This window comes from Gigantopelta aegis, chromosome 1 (assembly GCF_016097555.1).
Source record: "Gigantopelta aegis isolate Gae_Host chromosome 1, Gae_host_genome, whole genome shotgun sequence".
Classification (NCBI taxonomy): domain Eukaryota; kingdom Metazoa; phylum Mollusca; class Gastropoda; order Neomphalida; family Peltospiridae; genus Gigantopelta; species Gigantopelta aegis.
Genome location: NC_054699.1, coordinates 43,755,349 through 43,773,807, shown reverse-complemented (window position 1 = coordinate 43,773,807; position 18,459 = coordinate 43,755,349). Strand labels below are relative to the sequence as shown.

Here is an 18,459-nt window from a genome sequence, read left to right as displayed (position 1 = left end):
TTGTTGAGAGAAGGGGTACTTTTTTTTAAATAGTTCATTGCAAAAGAGCTAGTACAATGACAGCACAGATGTCTAAACATTAATACTTCAGCGAAATGGTAAAATGATTTCAATCATATTTGTAGTCTTATTAAACTTTATTTTATTCCCTTTCGTAATTGCAAAGTGTTTATGAAGAACGCCCAAAACTCAGCCTTTATAGTTTTTATGAAGAACTCCCAAAACTCAGTCTTTACAGGTGTTTGAAGGACGTCTGAAACTCAGACTTTCTATATTTTATTATTTATTATACAGAAATGGGAAGGACTTTCCTTTGGCACTGTCACTAACCCTAACCCTAACCATTTATAATAAGTATTTATAATGTTCTTTATACGTGACAGGGACGGGATGTAACCCAGTGGTAAAGCGTTCACTTGATGCGCGGTCGATCTAGGATCGATCCCTGTTGGTGGACCCATTGGGCTATTTCTTGTTCCAGGCAGTGCTCCACAACTGGTGTAACAAAGGCAGTGGTATATACTATCCTGTCTGTGGGAAGGTGCATATAACATCCCTTGCTACTAATCGAAAAGAGTAGTCCATGAAGTGGCGACAGCGGGTTTCCTCTCTTCAATATCTGTGTGGTCCTTAACCATGTGTCTGACGCCATATAACCATAAATAAAATGTGTTGAGTGCATCATTAAATAAGACATTTCTTTTTATACATGACAGTGCCAAAATAATAATTATATTACAATAAGACACAGGGCACTAGTCAAAGCTTCTCTGAGGACTAGTGACGTTTTAAACATTTGTGTGTTTCCTGTTCCACCATAGATGAATAGTATTTACTAAAGGCCATGGTATGTGCTGTCCTAAGTGTATCTCTGGGCTTATTCTTAATACTGTATATGTTCATCTGTACCAGAGGGTGGGACGTAACCAAGTGGTATAGTGCTTGCTTGATCCCCGTAAGTGGGCAGCACTCATTGGTCCATTTCTCGTTCTAGCCAGTGCACCACGACTGGTATATTAAAGGTTGTAGTATGTGCTATCTTGTTTGGGATGGTGCATATAAAAGATCCCTTGCTACTAATAGAAAAAATGTAGCAGGTTACCTCGCTTAAGACTAAATAATATATATGTAAAAATTACCAAATGTTTGACATCCAATGTGCTCTAGTGGTGTTGTTAAACAAAATAAACTAACATTCTGTACTGGATAAAAAAGTTAAAAGTACATTTTTTTTTAAGTACCTGTGTACACCACTAGGGCATATTGATTTATTAAATCATCAGCTATTGGATGTTCAATCATTTGGTAATTTTGATTCGTCTTCAGAGGAACACTGCTACATTTTTCCCATCTTTTATATGAACTTTTCCACAGACAAGGTAGCACATACCACAGCCTTTGATATATCAGTCATGGAACACTGGTTGAGACTGAAAAAAAACCTATACAGAGAATCTATCCACCAAGGAGGTTCGATCCTGCAACCAACGCACCTCAGGGGAGTGTTCTACCAACTGAGTTAGATCCCTCCCCTGTAACAGATAATGGCCATTCAACAATTACGTAGGTTTATTCCAAAATGGGGAATGTGGGAGAAACTGTAATATTGGATTTTTTTGTTTAGTAGATCTGCTCATAAGTGTATGAGATGGGGTGGGTGGAGGTGGTTAGGGGGGATAACTGCCCACTCCAGAACTGGAGAAAATCTTTGATTCGGCAAAAATCATTAGACATATTAAATTCGTGTAAAATGAGCTGGCCGTAAACATTTTCACCACGTATGTCCATCATTACTTGTAATCCATGTAAAACTGTATGACAATTTGTTTGTTACCTTATATCAGTCAATCAACTATTTGACTCATGCATACATCCACTGAAGGTCCAAGCACGACTGGCTTGGGCACATTCTCTGAAATTTCCCGGATTCTACTATGTTTGGTAGTAATGCTAATACGTGTATGATTTGGGCATTTTCTTTTAATTTGGATCTACTTCAATTTATTAAACTATGCGTACACATGATTTAAATTTTTTTTAATTTGTGGACAATGGAATTTTACATGCACACATCAACAAAAAATGCCTTCACCCATGTAATAAATTGTGAAATGGCCATAATCAAAATCAGGCATCAATGCCTTGTCGCCTGTAATATCTATGCACCATTTGACACAAAATAGTTCTTATATATGTAACAATACTTTATTTCTTATTTGTCCCCTATCGGTCCAACTGGAGGGCACTATATAGGTTTCATCTCCGTCCTTCTGTCCGTCTGTCCGTCCATCCATCTGTCCGTCTGTCCCACATTTAGTTATCTAGAAGTATTTTTCACATTACCTCAAGATATTGAAATTTTGTGCATAACTTTATCACATTCTGTTATAGATCAAGTTTGACTTTTATGGTGATTTGCACATTTTTAATAAGAGTTATGGCCCTTGAACATAAGAGATATAAAAATTAGTTTTCCGGATTTTATAGTGTATAGCTTTATAGTTTTCTGTTACAAATCAAGTTTGACTTTCATGGCAATTTACCTACTTTTTACAGAGTTCAGCAAGGAATCCATGTGTACATAGTGTGTAAACAACAGTTTATATAGAAATCAACTGAAGCGCTTTCATATGTACGCAATGTGTGATGCATGCATTCTGTGTGCATGTACCCCCACCTACTCACAAGTTCCACTTTTTCACATGTCTGTCTTTTACAATGTCAACACTCATATAAAATGTCAAAACACTTGTGTGTGTGCGTGTATGCTTTTTTAATGTCAGAACTGTCTTGCTGTCCTGTTTTACTTAATCTCTGTCAGTCTCTCTATCTCTCTGTCTCTGTCTGTCTGTCTCTCTCTCTCTGTCTGTCTCTCTCTGTTTCTGTCTCTCTCTCTCTCTCTCTCTCTCTCTCTCTCTCTCTCCCCCCCTCTCTCTCACCCCTCTCTCCTCCTCCCCTCCCCCTCCCTCTTTATATTAAAATTGTACAATCAATCTGAATATATCTCTAACAATACTCTTTATGTATTATATATATATATACTACTCAAAAGAATTTAAGGGTCAGACGATATTTTCGACATTATTTTCTGAATGTCAATTATATTAGCTAGACCATAATGTCTCGCATGGTATTGTTCCATTTTGACGAAAGTGGGTCTAAGCAACCCATAAATGAATTAAAATCCACTGTCATTGACACTGTCGACTAGTTCTAATGGCGAAAACATGCTTACATTTGCACGTAAATTAGGGCGAAAGCGAAAGGTCTGCTAAGTGCCCATAACTTGCTTTTTCACAAAGCGCTTCATTTGCACGCTTTGCACGTGTATTCCATGTTCCCAATGCTGAATTTCCGTATAATTGGAGCTTGCGTTCGTGTACGGTGCACACTCCAAATTTGACAATGGTACGATTTCAACTGACTATCGAAGATCGAGGAAGGGCTATTGCTTGGCTTCAGGATGGCAATACGCAAAGAAATGTTGCTCTGAGACTTGGTGTCAGTCAGAGTGTCGTTGGCCGACTGTGGCAACGGTACCAAGCAACGAATTCTGTTCGAAATCGTCCACGTTCGGGAAGACCCCGAAGCACTACAAATAGAGAGGACCGCTACATCACCAATATGGCTCTACATCAATGCACAACCACTGCACGCCGATTACGTGACAATCTGTGGACTGCGACTGGAACTCGAGTGTCTGATCAAACCATACGCAATCGTCTGAGAGCCAATAATCTACGCTGCCGTCGCCAGGCTGTTCGACCACCACTCCTACCACGTCACAGAACGGCCAGATGTCACTGGTGCACGCTTCATCTGCGGTGGCAACGTGTTCAGTGGGGTCGAGTGATGTTCACTGATGAGTCCAGGTTTAGTCTCCAGTTCAACGACGGTCGGGTTCGTGTCTACAGACGTCCTGGGGAGCGCTTCGCTGACGTTAATGTTAGACAACGTCACCGGTTTGGTGGTGGCAGCGTCATGGTGTGGGGCGGCATCTCTATCCACCACAGGACTCCCCTCTATGTGGTGGATGCCAATCTGAATGGAATCCGCTATCTGAATGAGATTATCCGGCCGTTGGTTCTCCCAGGCCTTCAGCAGATTGGCGGCGGGGCAGTTCTGCAGGATGACAATGCCAGACCCCACCGCGCCAGGGTGGTAACGAACTTTCTTAGACAACAAGGTATCGCCAGGATGGATTGGCCAGCATATTCGCCTGACTTGGCCCCAATAGAGAACGCCTGGAACGAATTAGGCAGGAGAGTTCGGGATAACCATGTCCCTCCGGCCAACCTTCATGATCTGGGTCAACTTCTTATGGCAGAGTGGCAGGCCATTCCCCAAGAGTTCTTCAGACGTCTGATCAACAGCATGAGGCAACGATGTGTCGAGTGTATTCGCGCCAGGGGTGGATTCACACACTATTAAACGAATGTTCTAATGTGTAAAATCCATGTTTGACAACCTTCAACTTTGACAGCATGTCATGTGACTTTCTTGTATACAGTGACGTTTATTTGTGTTTTTTTGTAAATATGGAACAATAAATAAAAAATTTGGTGTAGTTTACATCATCAATCTAATATACTCTGAAACTTATTTGGTTATAAATTTTTGACCCTTAAATTCTTTTGAGTAGTGTGTATATATATATATATATATATATATATATATATATATATATATATATATTTAATATTATTTATGTTCAACATCATCTGTAAGATAGTGATTCAGGGCCCCATCCCTGACACTTTCGACATTTCTGGGCCAATAAAAAACAACAACAACCCAAAACAGTGTCAATACTCAAAACAAAATCCTGCATTAGAATGGACCTGAGCCAGAATAAATATGTGAACTTCATGGTCATGATCATGGTCAGTTGTTTAACGTGTGCATTCAGAACAAGCTGTTGTAGCGCAAACCTGTCATGGGCACAGGTGTCTACTTTCGCTGGCTCTGCCATCCAGGAAAGGAAAGAGTGGGAGGGAGAGAGGGGAGGGATCACCTATGCTGGCAAGTGCCAGTGAGCACAGGCAACCTGACTGGGGTCGGAAGCGAACAAGGGTGGTTTTTGGTGCTTTTGAATTTGCAAATGTCCCGTGGGATAATAGCCAAATAGAAACTGTTGCGTAATTTCTTAGAGGTAATTTGTAGTGGTTTGCCAAAAGTAAAATAGAGCTAGTTGTGGTTATTTTGGTTGAATGCAAGCTCAATGTGAACCTAGTACCACTCTGCTTCTACAGGAGGCTAGGGCGGACATACGTTTTAACTGTGGTGTCGGAGTTTCAATGATCAAAGAGTCCTTAATTTGTTCCGTGTTGAAAATATGAGCCAAATTTCCTTAGTTTAATGCCACAAACTTTGATCTTATTTAATGCCACAAAATTTGATCATTTAATGCCACTAAATTTGATCATTTAATGCCACAAACTTTGATCATCCAATGCTACAAACTTTGATCATTCAATGGCACAAACTTGGATCATTCAATGCCACAAACTTGGATTATTCAATGCTACAAACTTGGATCAGTTTGATAATTTTTGAGTTCACACATGACATTAAACATATTTGTTGTAACTATTTAATACAAATGTTACAACAAGAAACCACTATGGGACATGGATGTTTTGTTTTGTTTTCTGCCAGTGCTACGCCATGCTGTGTTAATTTTCATAATTCCAAGTTGTCAATGTTTTGATCTGTAAATAATAATAATTGTATACGTAAGTGAATACTACTGTGTACTGCAACTACCTCCACCCCAACACCACCACCCCCTAGTCTGGGTTTCTGCCAGAGGGTAAAATGGGTACGGTGCCATACTAAAAAATTTGTGCAGATTTTATTCTTTTAAGTTGACCTTTTGACAAAATGAATGACTCTTTATCATTACTGCATGATTTTCTTAACCCTAACCCTAAACCTAACCCAAACCTAACCCATTTCTTTCTAGGGGAGACCCCTAATAACCCCTATTGACTGTGGATGCCATCGGCACATACATTGTAAATATTCAATTTCATAGCACCATATCCCAAAATTTCTTTCTGGCAGAGTCACCGCCAGTGCTAGAGCAAATCTTTTCATTCATGCAAAAACGATGGAAACGTTGAGGAAAAATGAGCTGGACTGAAAACCTTTCACCATGTAAACCCATCGATTCATTCTACTCACAGTATTAGTTGTAATCAGTGTAAAAATGCTTAGTGATTCATTTGGAGTACTAGCAGTTTAGTAGGAATGAAAATATAAATAATGGTTATTATTTAGATTTGGGGTGGGATGTAGCCCAGTGGTAAAGTGATCACTTGATGAGCAGTTGGTCTGGGATCGATCCCCGTCGGTGGGCCCATTGGGCTATTTCTTGTTTCAGCTAGTGCTGCACCATGACTGGTATATCAGAGCTCATGGTATGAGCTGTCCTGTCTGTGGGATATACCATTTGTGACACCCAATAGCCGATGTGTATTTTTGTGCTGGGGTGTCGTTAAACATTCATTCATTCAGTCTGGGGGATGGTGCATATAAAAGATCCCTTGCTGCTAATGAAAAAAAGTCAGCAGGTTTCCTCTCCAAGAATATATGTGAAAATTACCAAATGTTTGACATCCAGTAGCCGATGATTAATAAATTAGTGTACTCTAGTGGTGTCATTAAACAAAGCAAACTTTTTTTTACTTTACTTTGCTTCCCTACAAAACTGGGATCCCATATAATCCTATGATGATGTAAGTGCAAAACTGGGATCCCATATAATCCTATGATGATGTAAGTGCAAAACTGGGATCCCATATAATCCTATGATGATGTAAGTGCAAAGGCACTTGACATGTGTGCTACTTAAATGGGCATTAAGTGGCTGCGGTTAGTGAACCTGGGATAAATACAATAGTCAGATAAGCCAGATTAACACTCCAGTCCAAGTATACATGTGTGTGGCCTATATACGAATTGATTACATGCTGTAAACTATCTGATTATTACATCTTCATTTTCTGAGAATTGGAAGTATGGGGGAATATCCTCTTAACTCTCCATTCCTGAAAAATAATGGAGATGACGCCTGCTAGGGCCGAGTCCCAATATTTTTCACGAATGGAGAGTTACGAAGATATTTCCCTACTTAAAATATGCCAATGAAAATATCATGTATCAAATATGTAAGTATAGATTTTAACGTTAGTGGTTCTGGATGGGGTAATAAACTAGTAGGTTTTTTTTTATCCATTACTGAAAGGTAATGGGCAGATTTTCAATGGTTTAACAGTGCAGGTGTATTTTAAAATTTGAGTAAACCATTTATGGGTTACACAAAAACAAGTTTCGGTAACCCATTTCATTTTTGGATAACCGTGGCAACACGTAGCCCAGTGGTAAAGCGCTTGCTTCGTGCACAGTTGGTCTAGGATCAATGCCCATCGGTGGGCTCATTGGGCTATATCTTATCCCAACAAGTGCCCCATGACTGGTCTATCAAAGGCCATGGTATGTGCTATCCTGTCTGTGGGATGGTGCATATAAAAGATTCCTTGCTACTAATGAAAAAATTTGCACATGCCACTCATCCCAAACCTTGTCCTGTCCTGGATGGAGGAGCTGGCAAAAGTTTACACCTGCGCCCATGACGGGCATGTGCTATATACAACAACTTGTTCTGAATTTGCACGTTAAGACCTATGACCTGACCTGACCAAATGGAAAAATGTAGTGGGTTTCCTCTCTAAAACTATATGTCTGAATCACCAAATGTTTGACATCCAGTAGCCGATGATTAATAAATCAATATGCTTTGGTGATGTCGTTAAACAAAAAGAAACTTTAACTTTTTTGGGGGTAACCCATCATGACTATGTAATTATGTCCTAAATCTAATGCACAAATGAAAATTGGGTTAGGATTTCTTGAATGGTGTGCAAACGAACCTGTTGTTCTCATCATTTTCAGAGGCCAGAAAATGTAACAGTATGGCGCTATGGAATTGTTTAGGTTTAGTGTTAGGGTTAAGAAAATCATACAGTAATGATAAGTGTAATTAATTTTGTCAAACGGATAATTTGAAAAAAAAGACAAATCTTTAAACAATTTGGGTATGGCGCCATACCCGTTTTACCCGCTGGCAAAAACCCTTCTGGGCACAGAACTCAGCTACCTGGGCTGTCTGTCTAGGACAGTGGGTTAGTTGTTAGTGGTTAGTGAGAGAGAAGAGGGTGTAGTGGTCTTACACCTACCCACTGAGTCGTTGAAACTCACTCTGGGTGGGAGCCGGTACTGGGCTGCGAACCCAGCACTTACTACCCTTATGTCCGATGGCTTAACCATGACACTACCAATGCCGGTAAAATTTTACAAGCTTTACAGTACATGTCTATAATTATGTTATCAGCTGTGGTCAGTACAGATTGGGACTGTTGTTTTAAGACGTGATCAGCGTGTGGGCGTGGCCAGGAGAATTTGATGAAATGTGGGTTTTAGCATACATACATTCAGAGACATCCAGAATGTGGCCATGCAGGGACTCATTTCAGCCATACAGTTGCACATGTTTGTAGGTATATATTATGTTCATTAACCCATGAAGTTTTACAGATTGTGGGAGCAGGTATTTTTTCGTTGTAGATGGGTTCTGTGGTGTGTGTGTGTGTGTGTGTGTGCGAAACTGTAACCTCTAGTTTACTTAGGGGCCATTCACTATTAGCCCCCCACCCAAAAAAAAAAGAAAATTAAAAAGGAAAAAAATGTAGTTTTTTCCAGTAACATTTCTTGCCCCCCCCATTAGGGTAGATAGGTTTGGGTTTATTATTCTTTAAAAAATAAAATTAAAAATGCATTACAAAATAAAATGGAAAAAAAATATAAAAATGTCCTGCTTACAATGAAAATGTGAGTCGACAGTCAAAATTAGGGTTGGTCAATTTAGTTTTGCCTTATTAACAGTTTTATGAGCATATAAAGATTCGACTTTTTATCCCAGTCTCCCCCACCTCACCCCACCTTAAATTCCCTTTTGCAAATTTGCACCTTATTTGTTTGTTTGGGGTGAGATGTAGCCCAGTGGTAAAGCATTCGTTTGATGCGTGGTCACTGTGGGATTGATCCCCATGAGTGGGCCCATTGTGCTATTTCTCGTTCCAGCCAGTGCATCACTACTGGTATATCAAAGGCTGTGGTATGTGCTATCCTGTCTGTGGGATGGTGCATATAAAAGATCCCTTGCTGTTAATGGAAAAATGTAGCAGGTTTCCTCTCAGACTATATGTTAAAATTACCAAATATTTGACATCCAATAGCCAATGACTAATAAATCAATGTGCTCTATCGATCCCCCTTTGTGGGCCCCTTGGGCTATTTCTCACTCCAGCCAGTGCACTACGACTGGTACATCAAGGGCCGTGGTATGTACTATCCTGTCTATGGGATGGTGCATATAAAAGATCCCTTGCTGTTGATCGAAAAGAGTAGGCCATGGAAGTGGCGACAGTGGGTTTCCTCCCTCAATATCTGTGTGGTCCTTAAACATATGTCCGACACCATATAACCATAAAGTAAAATGTGTTCAGCGCGTCGCTAAATAAACCATTTCCAATGTGCTCTTGTGGTGTCATTAAACAAAACAAACTTTAACTTAAAAAAGTTTTTATTTGTTTTTTCAGCAAGAACCTCCAGTGGCGAAGAACCCTAATGACCCCGACCCTTTCATCCCAGGATCATTCTCCGACGACAGAAGCTACCTCCTCAAAATGGCCAATGGAGACAATGCAGATGTCCCCGAAGGTCACCAGAGGTCACTGTCATCAAAGTCTGACATCCCGGCAACAATTCAGGAAGAAATGTTTCCATCTAACGACCTCTTCTCCAACTCGAGCTCTCTCACTCACAGCACGGTTAAAGTTGAGGTATTGTGAAACCCCTCTAAACCAGACACCCTTGTAACAAAGACAGATGTCTGGTTATAAGAGGGATCCGGTTTAGAGAGGTTAAGTTCTGTCCTGGTTTTTAAAAAGGGACTCTGTAAAACGTCCGGTTTTGAGGGAATTCCGGTTTACGGTCTTGAGAGCTTTCACTGTATAAGTATTAAATAGAGGACAAAAGACGAGTTACCAGTTATTATCAAATTTATGTCCCCAGTGAAATAATTTTTATTTGTCACGAGCTTTAGAGAGTGACAAATGAAAATTATTTCATGAGGGACATAAATTTGATAATAACTGGTACTGAGTTTGTTATTCTATTTATTACCCCAGCTATTTTGTTTCTCTGAAAGCCTTTATTTTTGACACACACGCACGTACATGTATAGAAACAATGTAAACCACTTTACACACTGTTCTGAGTACCGCTATATCTTTGTATTTTAATCACGTTAACAGATAATTTTCAAAAACAAAAGTTCTCTTTATTTTCCTCAAAAAATATATAATGAATGGCATTAAAATGACATTTTATTATCGCAGAGGCGTAAATGCAAACTCTTTAAACTATACTCAACAACGAACGTTTAGCTAATGTTAAAAGATATGGCATAACATTTATAAATTAACCTATGTTTATTAATTAGTATTCACATCTGAAATGTTTAACATTTACAAACAACATGAACTCATGAACCTTTGCCTTAACACAACAGGAGGACATGGGTTTTTTTAAAGTTTATTCAACCATGACAAATTTAGACATCATAAAATATATTTTCTAACCTTTCGTTGTTGAGTATATATGACGTCATTGTGTAGGTTTGACAAATCGTGATGACGTCGTCTTTAGTACTGACATGGACACTAGTTTGTAAGCATCAAATCGTCCAATAATATATTGTACGTTACACCAATGCATAATAATTTCTCACTGAAAAATTATGATTTTTATTTTCCCTTCTGGGGCAATAATACATATTGCCTAGCTCATGATATGATACGTATCACGATATATAGTCCACAATATGATACGTATCATGATACACCTACCTCACTATATGATACATGTATATATCATGATAAATAGTCCACGATATGATACACATCACGATAAATAGTCCACAATATGATACGTATCATGATACACCTACCTCACTATATGATATATATCACGATACAGTCCATAATATGATACGTAACACGATACATAGTCAACAATATGATACGTATCACGATACACCTACCTCACTATATGATGTATATCATGATACATAGTCCACAATATGATACGTATCATGATACATAGTCCACGATATGATACATATCACGATACATAGTCCACAATATGATACATATCACGATACACCTACCTCACTATATGATATATATCATGATACATAGTCCACGATATGATACACATCACGATACATAGTCTGCAATATGATACGTATCACGATACACCTACCTCACTATATGATATATATCATGATACATAGTCCACGATATGATACATATCACGATACATAGTCCACAATATGATACATATCACGATACACCTACCTCACTATATGATATATATCATGATACATAGTCCACAATATGATACATATCACGATACACCTACCTCACTATATGATATATATCATGATACATAGTCCACAATATGATACGTATCACGATACACCTACCTCACTATATGATATATATCATGATACATAGTCCACAATATGATACGTATCACGATACACCTACCTCACTATATGATATATATCATGATACATAGTCCACAATATGATACATATCACGATACATAGTCCACAATATGATACGTATCACGATACACCTACCTCACTATATGATATATATCATGATACATAGTCCACAATATGATATGTACCACGATACATAGTCCACAATATGATACGTATCATGATACACCTACCTCACTATATGATATACATCATGATACATAGTCCATGATACGATACGTATCACAATACATAGTCCACAGTATGATATGTGAAATTAAAAGCTGAAACGTTTTGTTCATACCCCGATGAATGTAAAAGAAATAACAGATAATCCTTAATTGAACACAGTTTTAGGGTAAAACTACCACACAACAGACATAAACAGTTAAATATTATCTCCACACTTCACGGTTTTTCCATAACAGACAATCCTTAATTGAACACAGTTTTAGGGTAAAACTACCACACAACAGACATAAGCAGTTAAATATTATCTCCACACTTCACGGTTTTTCCTTGACACACAAGCTTGTCAATCAGTACATCTCAGTTGGTGTTCGTAAATAGAAAATAGGAATATGTACAAGGTCAAATAGGAATTGACACACAAACAAGGGTATTGCAGAGCTTCTAGAATTTTTATAAAATCCACTAGCCTTGGGATCAGTGATTTACAAAATATACTAGCCCTGATTAAAAATTCACTAGCCCTACTTTACTTTAAGTTAATACAATTTTACTAAATAATAGTAATAATCGGATATGTCACCTAAAACGGGAGATAGAGTTTAAAACACTAACATTGGGGGGGTGGGGTGAGGGCAAGATATGCATATTTACAAAATAGACTTAACAGCAACATTTGACTAACAAAAATTCACTAGCCATTGGGCATGGCAATAGTAGTTATTTATTAGCCCAACATAGAATATCACTAGCCACGGGAGTGGGACTACCATAATCTAGAAGCCCTGTCTGGCATGGTAATAGTTGTTATTTACTAGCCCAACATAGAATATCACTAGCCACGGGAGTGGGGCTACCATAATCTAGAAGCCCTGGTATTGTGTATCGTGTTGTCGGCAGCAATATCGTGATATATCCATACATCGGTGTATTGTGACACTCCTAGACTCCTAGTATTAATTACTGTTTTCTTTCAGCTTCCGTTTTGTCTCACCTTGAGAACCATATCTGGAGTATGAGTGTGAACTATTTTAATATGCCCCTATACCACTAAGGTTTCAGGAATTTTGAAATTAATAGCAAATAGGGGAGGGATAATTAAGAAAAAAAAATTGAAACGTGGTCTAAATTAAAAAATTAGTACTCACTGATAACTTTTTTTAAAATTTAGTCTCAATATTTTCATTAATCATTTAATATATAAATAATTTACTTATTTACTACAACTGTGTTTTTGTTTTCAGATAACTGACGTGGTTGGAGATGGAAGTGTTAATCTGACTACAACCGTGTTCTTGTTTTCAGATAACCGACGTGGTTGGAGATGGAAGTGTTAATCTCACTACAACCGTGTTCTTGTTTTCAGATAACCGACGTGGTTGGAGATGGAAGTGTCAACCTACTACAACCGTGTTTTTGTTTTCAGATAACCGACGTGGTTGGAGAAGGAAGTGTTAATCTCACTACAACCATATTTTTGTTTTCAGATAACCGACATGGTTGAAGAAGGAAGTGTTAATCTCACTACAACCGTGTTTTTGTTTTCAGATAACCGACGTGGTTGGAGATGGAAGTGTTAATCTGACTACAACCGTGTTCTTGTTTTCAGATAACCGACGTGGTTGGAGATGGAAGTGTTAATCTCACTACAACCGTGTTCTTGTTTTCAGATAACCGACGTGGTTGGAGATGGAAGTGTCAACCTACTACAACCGTGTTTTTGTTTTCAGATAACCGACGTGGTTGGAGAAGGAAGTGTTAATCTCACTACAACCGTGTTTTTGTTTCAGATAACCGACGTGATTGGAGATGGAAGTGTTAATCTCACTACAACCGTGTTTTTGTTTCAGATAACCGACATGGTTGAAGAAGGAAGTGTTAATCTCACTACAACCATGTTTTTGTTTCAGATAACCGATGTGATTGGAGATGGAAGTGTTAATCTCACTACAACTGTGTTTTGTTTTCAGATAACCATCATGGTTGCAGATGGAAGTGTTAATCTCACTACAACCGTGGTTTTGTTTTCAGATAACCAACATGGTTGGAGATGGGAGTGTGAATCTCACTACAACTGTGTTTTTGTTTTCAGATAACCGACGTGGTTGGAGATGGCAGTGTGAATCTCACTACAACCGTGTTTTTATTTTCAGATAAGCGACTTGGATGGAGATGGAAGTGTTAATCTCACTACAACCGTGTTTTTATTTTCAGATAAGCGACTTGGTTGGAGATGGAAGTGTTAATCTCACTACAACCGTGTTTTTGTTTTCAGATAACCGACTTGGTTGGAGATGGAAGTGTTAATCTCACTACAACTGTGTTTTGTTTTCAGATAACCGTCATGGTTGCAGATGGAAGTGTTAATCTCACTACAACCGTGGTTTTGTTTTCAGATAACCAACATGGTTGGAGATGGGAGTGTGAATCTCACTACAACCGTGTTTTTGTTTTCAGATAACCGACGTGGTTGGAGATGGCAGTGTGAATCTCACTACAACCGTGTTTTTATTTTCAGATAAGCGACTTGGATGGAGATGGAAGTGTTAATCTCACTACAACCGTGTTTTTATTTTCAGATAAGCGACTTGGTTGGAGATGGAAGTGTTAATCTCACTACAACCGTGTTTTTGTTTTCAGATAACCGACTTGGTTGGAGATGGAAGTGTTAATCTCACTACAACGTAACCGACGTGGTTGGAGATGGAAGTATTAATCTCACTACACACATGTTTTTGTTTTCAGATAACCGACTTGGTTGGAGATGGAAGTGTTAATCTCACTACAACCGTGTTTTTGTTTTCAGATAACCGACGTGGTTGGAGATGGACGTGTTAATCTCACTACAACTGTGTTTTTGTTTTCAGATAACCAACTTGGTTGGAGATGGACGTGTTAATCTCACTACAACCGTGTTTTTGTTTTCAGATAACCGACTTGGTTGGAGATGGAAGTGTTAATCTCACTACAACCGTGTTTTTGTTTTCAGATAACCGACTTGGTTGGAGATGGAAGTGTTAATCTCACTACAACCGTGTTTTTGTTTTCAGATAACCGACGTGGTTGGAGATGGAAGTGTTAATCTCATTACAACCGTGTTTTTGTTTCAGATAACCAACGTGGTTGGAGATGGAAGTGTCAACCTACTACAACCGTGTTTTTGTTTTCAGATAAGCGACTTCGTTGGAGATGGAAGTGCTAATCTCACTACAACCATGTTTTTGTTTCAGATAACCGACGTTATTGGAGATGGAAGTGTTAATCTCACTACAACCGTGTTTTTGTTTTCAGATAACCGACATGGTTGAAGAAGGAAGTGTTAATCTCACTACAACCGTTTTTTTGTTTCAGATAACCGACGTGATTGGAGATGGAAGTGTTAATCTCACTACAACTGTGTTTTGTTTTCAGATAACTGTCGTGGTTGCAGATGGAAGTGTTAATCTCACTACAACCGTGGTTTTGTTTTCAGATAACCGACGTGGTTGGAGAGGGAAGTGTTAATCTCACTACAACCGTGTTTTTGTTTTCAGATAACCGACATGGTTGGAGATGGAAGTGTTAATCTCACTACAAACGTGTTTTTGTTTTCAGATAACCGACTTGGTTGGAGATGGAAGTGTTAATCTCACTACAACCGTGTTCTTATTTTCAGATAACCGACGTGGTTGGAGATGGAAATGTTAATCTCACTACAACCGTGTTTTTGTTTTCAGATAACCGATGTGGTTGGAGATGGAAATGTTAATCTCACTACAACCGTGTTTTTGTTTTCAGATAACCGATGTGGTTGGAGATGGAAGTGTTAATCTCACTACAAGTGCCCTCAGAGTCTGCAAGAAACAAGTTCTACGTCCGTACTGGGCTCTGCTCATGTTTGTTAGTATTTTACTTTTTAACTATGACTCCCAACATCTGGAGGTGTTGTTAATCAATCGTTCGTTCATTCTTTTGTTCGTTCGTTTGTTCATTCATCCTTCCTTCCTTTTTAACAGGTGCTGGGGTGTCATTAAACATTCATTCATTTATTCATTCATTCATTCTTTTTTAACAATGACTCCCAATATCTAGAGGTGTTGTTAATCATTTGTTTATTTGTTCGTTCATTCATTCATTCATTCATTATTTTACTGGGCTCAGTGGCGTCGTGGTTAAGCCATCGGTCTACAGGCTGGTAGGTAATGGGTTTGGATCCCAGTCGAGGCATGGGATTTTTAATCCAGATACCGACTCCAAACCCTGAGTGAGCAAGGCTCAATGGAACCACTTGCACCAACCAGTGATCCATAACTGGTTCAACAAAGGCCATAGTTTGTGTTATCCTGCTTGTGGGAAGCGTAAATAAAAGATCCCTTGCTGCTAATCGGTAGGCCATGTAGTGGCGATAACGGATTTCCTTTCAAAATCTATGTGGTCCTTAACCATATGTCTGACGCCATATAACCGTAAATAAAATGTGTTGAGTGCATCATTAAATAAAACATTTCTTTCTTTCTTTCATTCATTATTTTATTCATCCTTCCAACCATCCATTCTTCAGTTAAAGGAAGCAATCAACCATCCATCAATCAAGCCATCCATCCATCCATCCATCCATCCATCCATCCATCCATCCATCCATCCAATCATCCAATCATCCATCCATCCATCCATCCATCCAATCATCCATTCATCCATCCATCCATCCAATCATCCATCCATCCATCCATCCAATCATCCATCCATCCATCCATCCATCCATCCAATCATCCATCCAATCATCCATCCATCCAATCATCCATCCATCCAAAACCCAACCCAACCAAGCACCTACCCCAAAAATCCACCCACCAACCGAAAACCAAAAACCAAACCTCACCCATCTATCCATCCATCCATCCATCCATCCAAAACACAATCCAACCAAGCACGTACCCCAAAAATCCACCCACCAACCAAAAACCAAAAACCAAACCTATCCATCCATCCATCCATCCATCCATCCATCCATCCATCCATTTATTCATTCTATGTTGTATTTTCCAGATAGGATGGCGGGGTTTCGGCAAGGAGCGTGTTTACTCTGGCAGTCTCCATTGGCGAATTGTCAATGTTGTTTATCCCAGTGTAATCGTACTGTTACTAATCTACACCTATATATACGAGATGGTGGCCTGTGAGTGGAAACTCAATCTCAAGAAAGACACGTTGGTTAGCATTTTGTGTACCGAGGTGTTATTGTAAAAACAATCATTCTTTGATTCTCAATAATTTTTGTGCATATTTCACAGTATTGCAATTTGTGTAACATTTGCATATTAAGTAGGTCATACAGTATACATAAAAACATAAAATATTGTGACATTTTCTGTGGGCTGATGCCAGTCATTATTCCTAGTTGCACTAATATATGCATTACCTATACTGGTATATACTATACTGTCAAACCTGTCCTAGCAGTCACCTGTGATCAGTGGTCATCCTGCCTTAAACGGCCACTTTTGTCCCTCCCAAACGATTTTTAATGTAAATGCACCTGTAATAATCAGTCACTTGGCTAACTTGGCCAGCGGTCACTTAGATCGGATCCCGTATCGCTAAAATACCCATATTAAGCAGCCACAGTAAATGTTTACTACTATAAAAAAGGGATATTTCACCACCAGTGACCAGGTGCAGCAAATAACCGATCTTCACCTCTGCCATGTATCAATTAAGAAAGTGTGATTTTGGAATGCATCTAATTGCCTCTGGGCAGACTAAGCTTGACATCTGTAGATTCACTTACTATGACAATCTCCCTACAAACACACTTTCCCTAATGAAAATAAATACATTTTTATGCTCTTCCAACTGTTGCCCCCCTCCCCAAGCACCTGTGGATTTGCACCTTTGAGTAGTTGTTATCTACAGCCAGATCTGTTATCACTGTTTACTTACAAATGACATATTTCTAAAGCCTCCTGTGTGCATGACTTGTCACTTCAATCAAGGGTTCACCTCTTTTGTCTCTTTTGCCCTGTTTGTGTCGAGGTTAATGTATTATCATGCTTATAAATTCAGCAAAGGTTGAAGCACACTGTCCTGGGCATGATATTCAGATGTCTTTAGATGCAAGGCCAGTAAAAAAACCTAACTGATTAAGGACAAATAAAAAAAATGATATTTTTTATAGGACCAATGCAAAATGATGTTTTTATAGGAGCACCTTTTATGGACTTGATGGTACATTAAAAGGCATGGTATGTAGTGTCCTGCATATTGTAAAATGCATATAAAATATCCCTTGCTGCTTTATAGGCAGGTCTAGTCTATGTGGTGGCAGCAGGTGTTTTCTCTCTCGATCTTTATCTCTATTTCTCTGTCTCTCTGTTTGTCTCTATCTCTGTCTCTCTCTCTATCTCTCTCTCTCTGTATCTCACTTTTTCTCTCTGTCTCCAGCATTCGAAGTAAGCACTTGTCCGTTTGTCCCGACAAGTGAAAATTTACTCGGACAAGCATAATTTGCCATAGTGGTTATACGGTGGACAAGCAAAATGTTTTTTCACAAAACAGTATCAGAATTTTTAGCAATTGTTGTACTTCAAAAAAAAAAAAACCTCACAAAAAACAAACAAACA

At 38.8% G+C, this 18,459-nt stretch overlaps 1 protein-coding gene across 1 annotated transcript in view; it reads left to right on the top strand.

Moving 5' to 3' along the window:
* Window positions 1-8: 8 nt before the first annotated feature.
* Window positions 9-18,459, top strand: part of LOC121375421 — a 38,770-nt gene continuing 20,319 nt past the window's right edge. The window contains exons 1-4 of the mRNA XM_041502869.1: window positions 9-98; window positions 9,663-9,905; window positions 15,638-15,739; window positions 16,886-17,050. Coding sequence (XP_041358803.1) covers window positions 96-98; window positions 9,663-9,905; window positions 15,638-15,739; window positions 16,886-17,050 — 513 coding nt within the window. The 5' untranslated portion in view covers window positions 9-95. The remainder of the gene's footprint in view (window positions 99-9,662; window positions 9,906-15,637; window positions 15,740-16,885; window positions 17,051-18,459) is intronic.